Raw genomic sequence first — 12654 nt, 5'->3', positions numbered from 1 at the left:
CTTTTTGACAACATCACACAATGTAATACGTTTTGAAACTGAATACTCCGACGTATTCTGTGTCTCCTTTGCTAAAAAATACGGTATGCCGATTACCATGTAAGGAGATGATGACGTCAAGACAAATTTGTAGTGCGTTTGGTCCTGGATGGTGCACGAAGTTTTGTCAAGGTAGCTTGTGTATTTATTTCCTAAATGGGAGAGATTAGGGTCGATCTAAACGAAGGCCGAAGAATGTTATGATACTCTAAGCGAGCTGAACTCTAACGCGAATGGTTGGATAATTTGGAGGATGTCTTGGGGTCAACTAGCCCTGCGTACGATGCTGTGTGTTCCGCTACAGCTAATCGCCCCGCTCACCACATGGCCACAGTCCTGCAAAGACCCGTACGTAGGGTCGGTGACTTCAAATCCATTTTGGGACTTGACGTAAAAAGCCAAATTACTGCCGAAATTCAGCGTTCTTGGGCCCAAGTCGTATCCCAGCCCACCTCAGCTACTCGATCGCTTCCAAAAATGACAGTCTTTTATTCACTTCTCGTAAATAACCGTTGATGTCGGCAACTCTATCGCTAGTCGCACTCTATCGCTAGCCCTGCGTACGATGTACGCGGGGCTAGGGGTCAACAACATGGGGTCGCAGCCAGCCATGCCATGTTGCCTCAAAACTTATTTCTGTCTGCACTCAAAACTCAAAAATGTCGGATATGAACCTGAAAAATCGATGCAATTTTGTCAAACTTCGGCGAAATTTCAGCCTATAGACAAAATTTCATCCAGGTAAGGTAAATTTACTGAAATTTGATCGACAAATAATCCTGAGCTTGAACTTGACAGCTCGCCTTCCTTCTCCGGGAAGTCACGCATCCAGCTGCCATACACAGTTGCCCATATGGCCAGGTTTATGAGATTGTTTTCAAGCGACGGCGGCAGTCGACCGTACGTGGCTCTGGATATGAACCTACCGCCGGTGTAGCCCTGCGTACAGGTCTGTGTGTTCCCGGCGTTAAACGGCCTCCACCACATATAACGCCGGGAACACACAGACCTGTACGCAGGGCTACCGCCGGTGTAGCTGTAATAACTGTTGCGTTGTTTTTAGTGCCCACGGACGAAGTCCTGAGGGAGTTATAGGTTTGGTCATGTCAGTCCGTCCGTCCGTCGTTCACGCAGATATCTCAGACATGCCCTGGTCAATTTCTTTCAAACTTTGCACAAGAATAGTACCAAACCCCATACAGATGCACGTCGATTTGTTTCACAATGCGATCGAATTTGGCCGTGTTAGAGGACTTTTTAGTTTACACCTCCAAGGCAGTTCTCCATAGACTCCCATGTATAAGGCCAAGAAAAATAAAAATTTAGTTTCTCATCGTATCATATTGCCTCAAGGATGCAGTGACACAGTTTTTGTCCCACGGATAAAGTCCAGGGGGCTTATAGATTGGGTCATATCCGTCCGTGAGTCCATCAGTTCACGCAGATATCTCAGACATTTTGACAAAATATCATGTGACCTTGGTGACCTTTGACCTCAAATATACATTATTGTCCATAAACTCAGTAACCACAAGTGCTAAACCTTTCATATTTGGTATGATGGGACACCTTATAACGCCACATATTGTAATCCATTAATTATACGCATATCTAATTTTGAGCGGGCCAATAGAGCTAGAGGTCTGATTTTTGGTATATATGGATAAGTTAACAATATAATTTGTTAAACAAAACGTCACATGACCTTTGACCTCAAATATACATATTTGTCCACAACTCAGTAACCACAAGTGCTACACCCTTCATACTTGGTATGATAGGACACCTTATGACACCATATATTGTACCTCAATTATTATGCACATATCTTATTTTGAGCGAGCCAATAGAGCTAGAGGTCTGATTTTTGGTATATAGGAATAACTTAGCAATACAATTATTTTGACAAAATGTCACGTGACCTCAATGACCTTTGACCTCAAATATACATTATTGTCCACAACTCAGTAACCACAAGTGCTACACCCTTCATATTTGGTATGATGGGACACCTTATGACACCATATATTGTACCTCATTAATTATGCGCATATCTAATTCTGAGCAAGCCAATAGAGCTGGATGTCCGATTTTTGGTATATAGGGATAACTATAGGGTAGAAATCTAAATATGCCCATCTAAATATTAGACATCTACCATCGAGAACAAAATAAATCTGCTGTAATTTGAATATTTAAGGAGTTAAAGCAATTTCCACTATAAATAAAGAACCCCTGCCTCAAACTCACAAAAGTTGCTAGACATATTTTGCCGTTGTCATGCCATTGCTTCGTTTAATAACCAGTTAATCAAATGCCTAATTGACAGGAGGAAATTCGAGACCATATTTGAATAGTAGTATATATTGTCCTCAAATTACTCTATCACGGCCCAAGTACTCATTGCCTTCAGCAATACTGCCTTGTTTATTATTATTATTATTATTATTATTATTATTATTATCATATGAGGTTATCCCTCGATATCACCTCTTGGTGGGGTCGTATTGCTGCGAGTGTGGTTGTGGGCCGCATCACACGAGTCGAAGACGAGTGTGATGCGGCCCACGACCGCACGAGCAGCAATACGACCCTACCAAGAGGTGATATCGAGGGATAACCTCTTTATCATATACCTATGCCCACGTTATTGAATGAATAAATCTTGTATATTAAAATATGATACGTTTCACTGTGGTTTTTCTTGATGGACTACATTTGTTTGCGTCATCTTGCTAAGGCGGATTGATATACTAGCGTCTGACGTAATCTATCAGCTGGCTCATTGACAATTATTTTACGGTTGAGCAGAGAAATGCTTGAACTCTGTCATCAAACATGTAGGATATCTACCGAATCGGTACGGTACATGCAAGTGTTGTGTTTGGTATTATTTTCCAGAATGCATTTACCATGAATACATGATATTTTTGAAAGTTGTGCTTTTGAATTTGCCGGTCCTCCGACATGTCCGATAGCACTTTTGCTTGTCGTCTGCGCGTCTGTGCTTATGCACGCGCACGGATGGAACAGCTTGTCTGTCATCGATCTGTCAGTGCCCGTACGGTGTGATGCTCTGCTCTTTAATTTGTTCAAATTGGTAGCACTAATAGCAGGTTAATCCGATATCGACACATGTGTTTTATTTAGTTACCCCGCATTTCCCTATGCTTCAAAACCCTGCCACTTTTGGAGATCGGACATGATATCGTAGTCAAAGTAGAAATCATAGACGGGCACCACGGTTTGTTTTGATTAGGGCGCCACCTTGTAAGTAGTCCGGTATGCAAATCAACAGGCCGTATCAGGTTTTGTTATGTAAATCAACAGGTCGTATCACTTTTCATATGCAAATATTCAATTGAATGAAAGAAAGACGCGCTGATCATTCCTTTCATATGCAAATCAACAAGGCGTATCACTTTATTGACATGCAAATCAACATGATAAATCATGTCACTGAACTCAGTACAGGCACAATACAAAGCATAGGTATATGATAATTATTATTATTATTATTATTATACAGAAATATCGAAAAATTTGAACAGTATTTAAAAAATATAAAAAAGATTAAAATCATTCTTGTTGTTGTTATTGTTGATGATGTGTTGTTGTTGTTGTTGTTGTTGTTTCATCATTATCATCATTATCATCATCATTATGAAGCACCATTGGCAATGTTGAATTCCTACCAAAGTTCTCCACCCTGGCGAAAAGTACTCTCTCTGTATTGTCAATGGTGCTTCATAGTGATGATGATAATGAAAATGATAACAATAATTTCACATTTTTATATTTGTTGATATAATAATAATAATAATAATAATAATAATAAAATTCTCTTATTTCTTTAGTATCATTAATGACTACTGAATACCCTATGGCCTGACCCTGGTTGCAATGCTTAACGGAGTTCCCAGTAACACGACATGCTTCGAGTTCGTTGTTTCCCAAATTGTTCACGTAATTCCTTCGGAATATACACCGTCAGGCGCTACACCCGTGTGTTTACATTGTTTACATTATTATTGTCATAGTCTGTGAAAATATTTATTTCATTGCATGGCTTTTGGAGGCCTGGACACCACACTGGACCCCTTGTTGCAGTGGAAACCATATGTCTACCGTGTGAAAGTACACAGTGTGTCGAAAGTTCAGGTGTCAGTGGGGTCTATACCAATACAAACCCCCATGCATATTGGCAACAAAACTGAAACAGGACTCAAAAATTTGCCTAGTTGATGTATTTTGTCAGACTCTAATAGTCATGACTAATATTTACGATATTTTCACATCAGACAGATTTTTATCATGGGAGAAATACCGGCTACCATGTTGTTTGTTTTCATTGATGAGCACACCGAAAATCGCTGCAAAAAAGGCCCTATGCACCAAAATTGATGACAAGACGCGGGTTGTCGTGACGTAAAACGACCAGAGAATAAATCCCGTATTTTTTGTTCGGAGACGACAAACTTGGCTTGTGCATGTGATAAAGCTCATTGTACATGTGTGTCATTGATTCACATAGCCATTGGTCAGATGGAATGATGCAACCCAATTGCAAGTAAAGAACAATACTATATGTAGTGGCCTTCTGCAGATAGTTTTTAGCATTAGTTTCAGCTACAACTCATAACTACTTTCCATAGTACTTACCACTTTTATGACAGTTTCCAATGGTCGTTTCCCATCAAATTATAGCAGTATTTTCAGTTTATTTCCCATCGCTTCAATACTTCTTTCAGCCTTCATTTCATTCTGATTTCCTTAGCTAAACAGTTTTGTTAGGTTCATTACTATTTACTTGGTTTTTGTTCGTAGTTTTAACCTTATTCCCCTTATTTAAATACCTTTGTTGCTGATTTCTTCCCTCAACACGATTGAAACTAATTTTGGATACTTGGATCGTGAAGTAATGTCAATTTAATCTGCAAATGTACGCTCATCTCCTTACCTTTTTAAGTTACACACTTGTTTTATGAATAATTTGTAATATCACAACATTCATCTGTAGGGCATCCAACGCCTTTGAGAATTTTGGAAAATATAAAAATCCAATTATCCAAAATTATTTCAATCGCGTTCTTCGGCGTCTAGTGCTGTTATACCCCTTATATTAAAGGTATACAGTCACCTGTAATCTAAATATGCCCATATATGGTCAAAGGGGCGTTCATTGGTATTCAAAATGCTCATGTTAGGGCGCTGTTTTTAAAAGCGGCCACCCGCTTAAAATCTGTAATGGTTAGATTTTCTCTTTCCATGGTAACTGTGGCAAAATTGGAACAGGTGACAGTATACCTTTAACTCCGCAATTTTCCAAAAGATGCATGCGTTATTGTCACTGTTTGGTTTTTACCTCCTTTATATATACCGTTCGCCATACACCATATCTAATAAATATTTATTTTCATTTCATACGTCCCTGTTCTCACTTTTAATTTATTTAAAAAAATCAGTATGCCAATAACAAGAATTATCAAGATTCAGAGTGTTAGGTTCGAAAGCAGGTTTAAAATCGCGATTTGAAAAAAGTCGTTAAGCTATAGGCTGCACATTGACTCAGTGGTCTGTCCTATTCACAGCGAGTGAGGTTGTTTATAAATGACGAAAATCCCATGTTCCATTGCTATTTGCGCTATTTTAACATTTTCTTGTTCTTCCCGAAAAAAGTCATGATTAAATTACCAGCATTCACTTTGTGACCAGTAGTAGTGTATGCAATCCTATAACATTATCGTTGAAAAATGAATTCAAGTCGCCAGTATCAAAGTGGCTATGATATGTCCCGTTGCGCGTGTTAGCAAGCTGAAAACTTCAGTCCAATTGCTTAACATTTTATCCGATATTCCGTCACAGAACAGTGCACTGGATTCAAGTTATGGTTGTATTGGGTTACATCTGAAGTAGACCATGAAACAAGAGTGTCACATATTCGTATACGTAACGTTAAAGCCCCAGTATTTGTAACTTTTAACAATTTTTTTCATATTTTTGATTAAAATGACATCCTCAGTATGTGAAAGTACACCATAATTAATACTGAATCGCATGGTTTGCATGCCCAGCCCGCCTCACGATTAACAGTAAAAGGAGGGTAAAAAATGACTTCTTGTCCGGACCAGAAGTCAGCTTTGTTGACACACGAAACGAAACGTAATCACACCACCGCGCATGCTCAACCAAATCTACGCAAGTTTTACTGTGGCGTCCGTAGAAACCATACGCTCTTCGAAAAGGTCTGGTCCATCGAAACTGGAGACTCAGCTAAAAACGCGCGAAAGTTGGGTGAAATACCGGAAAGATAAATATGTAAGTGTTTACAGATTGTTCCGACTATAATGAGCCGTGCAAACAAACGTCTTGAACAGCTAAACTAACGACGGAGGCAGTCGATTGTAGCTTCATGCAAGGCACTGCACGTTGTGACCGATGGTACGGAGATCAAGTTTGCTGAATGAATTGAGAGAGAATCAGGAGAAAAAAATATATGAATAAAAATTCAACACTTCACCATTGTAATCATTGAACTAGTCGTTTCTTCCATTATGGAGTATAATGAAAATTTCGTTGAAAATAAATGACGGGACTGATTCTGCCCGTCTATACTCAAACGAAGTTTTGTGTACGGCCAGGCTACGCTGCAGGCAACACAGCCTATCAAGTGCGCATATCGTTGCCGTACGGCGTAATTGAAAACGTTCAGAAAGGAAAAATTATATCTTGAATGCAGTACAAAAGTCTTACTTATAAAATTTAAAAGTATTTCAAAATAATATCGAACGTAACGGGTATCTAATCCTCACAAGGACTACAGTACTAGCTGCGATGCGATGGAGCTCCAGGCATTGTAAGCTTAGAAGTTCGAACACAAGAGAGATCCCGGCCTCACTGCAAAGTCGTCCCTGCGCACCCGGCCCGACAGCAAACTAACCTCTTGGTTTGATTCTGTTGTTTATATATTTTTGCATAAATTCATGATACTCTATCTGACTTTCACAACTGTACAATTTGCTTAGGACTGTGATTTTGGCTGTAGTCTACAGACGATCGGAAGGAGCTAAGGCAGGCCCCAAATTGCATGGACAATGCCCGGGACAATAGACGCAGCTCGATGAGAAAGTCATTCACATTAAAACCTAAATGAAGTGATCAATACAAAACTTTTAAACATCACTGGTTCTGAAAATTTATGATCAACGGTTCTGCGACCAGTATACGCACTGATGTATCTGCGACGTTGTTTTTTGTGTGTTTGGCCGGCTACTAGTCCTGTAAGGCTGTACTACATGGAGGTAGTAGACTGTACAAGTGCAGCGGGCGGCCGGGCCGAGATTGGTGTGGGGCCTGCAGCAAGGTAAAATTGACAACGTCCATTGCAGAATGCCCGCGCGTTATCCTTTCACGTTTGGGTGGAAATTTACCGCTGTATTCAGAATGCCTTTTTACCAGTATAAAAGCTCAGTAACTGATACATCAAGAGCCAAGAGTCTGTAAATTTCTTAGCAGTGAGCTCCATTGTTTTTTTCGAAATTTTCGCTGAGATACAGCAGTGCGTATACTGGTCCCGATCGTTCTGACTCAGGCGTTCACAGCTGTTTAGGGAGCCGTCATTATTTACGATCTGGGGGTCGGAGGAATTACATTAGAAACTCCGAAATTTTGAGTTACACTCCAGCCAACCATGACTTCTTTGAGTAACCCCCTCTCTAACAGAAAGTTTGGCTTACCTGAGCCCATGTAACAATATGTAGATATAAAAGCTCACCTAATAAGCAGTCTCCGACCATGTAGTATTGTTAAAGTTGGATGGGTAGCATGTCATTATGGTATGGTTAAAATGTCCGAATGGTTGTTGAACTCAGTCAAATAAAATATACATTTCTATGATAATATAAAGGGTGAATTCACAACAGTTCAGTTTTGTCCTAGATCCTGTGCACTTATAGTGATATCTGTCGAGAACATTTCTCCATGACTCAGCCTCTCCTTCCAACCCTGGTAACGACTGCAGAAAACTACTGTGTGACATCATCATCACCACTGTTGATCTTCATCTTTACTGTCGCTGGTGCCATTGCGTACATGAACAACTATATCATTCTCATCGTCACTATCTTCTCTTTCATAATAAGTATTGCTAGTAGTAGCAGCACTTGTAGTTTTCTGCCTTGCTTCATCTAGTTGATATTTACTTGTACTGTTAGAGTATTTATTTTCTTTTTATTTAATATGTATAAGAGTAAAATATATATAATCAACTAATCATTATGTCATTGAGGACAGAGTAAGACAAAGCAAAGACATTTTGAGCATCCCCTTGTAACTTTCAATTTTTGAATTACCCCCAGGTCGTAAATACTGACGGTTCCCTTACTTGCTGCCAAAGGCCATCGCGTTCACTTTCACTGCATTCGACAGCCTACTCGATTTTGCAATCACCTTGCCGCTAAAGCAACAATCAGCTGAAATTTATTACTTCAAGTTACTCAATTTTGATAGCTATTTGTCTACAGAGGTGAGCCAAGTATATATAGTGTCGTCTTGATTTTACATCGGTACCCGGAGTTCTGAGTGACCAACTGCACGGTGCGCATCGGTGCACTGCCGACTGCAGTTTGAATATCCGTATATAACGCACACTGTACCAGATTATAATGTCAGCCTCCTCTGCCAAAGTTCTGTATCCTCTGAAACACAGTAGCAGTACGTATGTGAACGGAGAAGAACAAAATAAAACCATTCGCAGGTCATTTAGCCGGCGACCACGGATGATCACCCAGGCAGTGCAGTGTGGCTGTGGCGTGGCATGGCAAGGCCCCAGGAATGTTGCAGGCTCGATGATGTCATCACTATCGGCGTTCTCGATCACGTGCACAGCCTACAAGTTGTCAACAAACCCGCGCGGCAATCGAACTCGATCGGGCAATATTTAGCGTTTGTGTGTCACTACAGGAGCACAAATTTGGCTTATTTCTTTACTGAACAGCATTTCACGATGGCATGTGAGAGAATAATATGTAATTTCGAAGATAAAAAAAGGTTAAAAGTTACAAATACTGGGGCTTTAACTTTTTATTTTTTTCTTATTTTTTTTAAACAGAATGGTTCAATTGGTGAATAGCGGTGACTAGCTTTATCATGAGGTTCAAAAGATCGCTGTGATTACGCCTCAGCTGTTTATCTACTGTGCTTGCGCACAGGCCTTCGTGATCAAGCGACAAAAAGAAGAAATTGCAAGATGTGTTAACCAACGGAAACTAATGATCTTCATTTTATATAATTTTCGATCGTTATGTGAAATACAAATTGCAAATAATACAAGCATGCTAGCGAAAATATTTTAACAGACAAAACGCGATGATCTTTTTGTATAACCAAGTTCTTGAGTGACATTAGTGACATTTGATCATATTTCCCATAGGCTGTCTAAGTATTAGATTTAGAGTAAGCCATTGTCTCTGTGTCAGAACTGCAATTATTTTGAAACTCAAAGTTCAATACGATGGAATATATGTTCACAGTTAGACTACAAAATCTGTTTGTTATGTTTGTTGTACTAAAAATGACGTCATTTAAAATAAGCTTTTCTGATTATTATTATAGTGTTCCTTTCTACAATTGACATGCTATTTTTAATTGAAAGCAAAGATAGTACCATTTCCAATGAATATATGTGTCGCATGTAGAGGATTCATCAATAACGAAACTGGGTGTTTAAATTGCGATGTATAACTAATCATTTATTAGTGTGTAGGCTTCATAGTGTTGATAACATACGAGTGTCAGCGGATATGCCAGCAGTATACATATTCTTGAAGTTCATGTTTGATCATTAAAAATGAGTTTACTATCCATATTATTCAAAAATGTCACCAGATTCTTGAAACATTGTGCCTATAGATGTTGCTGAAAAAAAGTCGTCAAGGAATATAGATTGTGTGCTCACAAATAGTATGCATGGCAAGTAAGGATTCATTAACAAGGAAACTCTTGTGTTTCGATTGCTGTGTGTAACTTATCATTTATGTAGTGTTTAGGCTTCATAGAGTTGATTTAATACGAGTGTCAGCAGTCATATTTTATAGTTAAATTGAGTTTATTATCATATCATTAAGAATGTTACTAGATTCTTGAAAGATTGTACCTAGATTTTGTGGGAGAATAAGCCATCAAGGAATAAAGACTTGGTGCTAGCACAAGGTATCGGCAATTTTATTACACCATGCACTTCCTATATACTGTTGCTGAGATTGTTTTTTTTTCTCCATTTAGTCTGTCAACTCTTGTGATCTGTAGCTGATATGTTTTACAATCATTCTAAAATATATACGGAAGGGTAGAAATTGGTTGATAATGATGAACAATTTTCATTGATCTGCATTAAAATTTGATTAGAATTTTAACAAATGAAGAAACTATAGTAACTTTTGATTTAATTGTCATTACATAGAGATACAAGTCTTGTAGGTTTTGCGACTTGGCATTTTGCTTTTAATTTGTAATCTATGGGAAATATAATAGCCAGCATATAACCAAAATTGTATGTCATAATTTTAAACAAATACTGTAATCCTGGTGTTCTGTGAATCATATCTACCATTTTTTCGATTCATTTTAGAGCAAGCAAGTACAAAGCCACAAATAAAAAATATATTCAACCATATTCAATCGTGATTACACATAAGGCCGAATAAAAACGTTGTGCTGTTCTGATAACCCGACCTACCCTATTTTTTACCTGGCGGCCCTGAACTTTTAGAGCTGCGTAAACACGGAAGTAAAAAAAAAGAAAGAAAAAATCTGTAAAATCAGGCGTTCGTTACTTGGCATTTGATTTTTGCTTGAACGAGGATGTCTTTTATGGTTTGTTTTTCTTTTATATGTATGATACATTTTTCTGGAAATGTTGTGGCCAGTGTTTGACCGCCCTAAACCCCTGAAAAATGCATATTTAAAAATAAAAATATTTTGGAAAAATAAATTCCTGCCGACCTACCTACCCTATTTTTGAAAATCATGTTATCGGAACAGCACAATTTTTTTTTGCCTAATATCTATAAGATAAACTTTAATTACTTTTTGCACATAATATCTCATTTACCTTATGTTAGAATGCAAGTACGTTGAGGCAGGCGTCACAGTAGAAATATACAGGACTATTATTTGAAGGGATATGATCAGAATTGACTGAAATTTGATCAACCACTTTGTTTCGTTATACTTGAACGAAAAAATATGGTAATTATCTTCAAAATCACGTGACTGACTTTGCCATTCATTTAAAAAAGGCACACGTTCAACTTCTAAGCTCAAAGATTTGTTTTTTCTGCATATTCCGAAAGAACTATACTATCATTACTCAACATGACACCATAAGCTGAATAAAATAATTTGACATATCTACTAAATATTTAAAAATCACGTACATTGTGCGATGTTGCTCTATTTTTAGGTGTTTTTGAAGAAAAGCAATTGAAAAGTTAATAATTGTGAACTGTTCAGTGGTTGTTTCGTAATCTTTTGTTAATTTATATCCACTACTTTTGTTTGAATAATTTTGTGTCTTCTAGTTAAAATGTCTCATTATTTCCCTATGTAATTTTGGCGGAAAAATATAGGCTGTTAGTCACGCGGCCTGGCCGAAATCTAAAGATTTGCAAATATTTTGCTTATACTCACTGAGAAATATATTATTGTCAATTTTCAAGTCATTTTGATGAGAACTTTGGAAAAACCTGGGTCGTCAGCTACCCTCAAATGTCTTAGTCTGTGACTCATGCTTGACATACATGCAAAGTAAAATAATATGAACATTATGTCAAAGGTATACTGTCACCTGTTCCAAATTTGCCACAGTTACCATGGAAAGAGAAAATCTAACCAATCACAGATTTTAAGCGGGTGGCCGCTTTTTAAAAACAGCGCCCTCACATGGGTATTTTGAATACCAAGGAACGCCCATTTGACCATACATGGGCATATTTAGATTACAGGTGACTGTATACCTCTATCAAGGTATACAGATATTCTTCAAATTAAACTCAGTAGTGTTTCAGTATTGTCATCACCACATGCAGTATGTTTGTAGGTAAAATATACCTAAAGATGCAGGCAAACATGTTTTATCATCTAAATTTTAGCACATGGTGAACTTCGTTTTTATAGATATTGAAGATAACAATATATACCTTGAGTAAATCGAAAAGTTGAAGTTTTAGGATTTGACATTAGCTATTCGAAATTATACTCATTGTAGGGCAATGAATGCTTTATTAATTTTGCTGTGCAGTGTGTTATTTCTTAATTATACTTACATGCTCGTATTTTCTCGCAATAAAGCAGTTAGAAGCTAAAAATTTCTTGGATGGTCTGTTTTAATCATGAAATTGAATTATCAACAATTCAAGGTAATTGTTACACACTAACGGAAGGTACTTGCATATCCACTTCACCTGAGTGCATATACGATGTCTTCGAAATACGATCGGTCTATGAAATTCAGGTACTCGTAAAGAAATAAAATGGACCCAGTTTTTTGTTCTACTCTTCCATTTAATGAATATACCAGAGCTTTTTCACTAATTCAAAATTATTTCACAGTAAGTG

The 12654-nt window shown here is 37.8% G+C and overlaps 1 protein-coding gene across 1 annotated transcript in view; it reads left to right on the top strand.

Annotated features, from left to right (window-relative positions):
- Positions 1-12391, top strand: part of LOC139129560 (inner centromere protein-like) — a 56391-nt gene extending 44000 nt beyond the window's left edge. Inside the window, exon 17 of the mRNA XM_070695207.1 lies at positions 9149-12391. Within this exon, the coding sequence (XP_070551308.1) occupies positions 9149-9165 (17 nt within the window). The 3' untranslated portion in view covers positions 9166-12391. The remainder of the gene's footprint in view (positions 1-9148) is intronic.
- Positions 12392-12654: the final 263 nt, after the last annotated feature.

The sequence above is a fragment of the Ptychodera flava genome, chromosome 3, assembly GCF_041260155.1.
Source record: "Ptychodera flava strain L36383 chromosome 3, AS_Pfla_20210202, whole genome shotgun sequence".
NCBI classification, from domain to species: Eukaryota; Metazoa; Hemichordata; class Enteropneusta; family Ptychoderidae; genus Ptychodera; species Ptychodera flava.
This window is presented reverse-complemented; position numbering and strand designations above follow the sequence as displayed.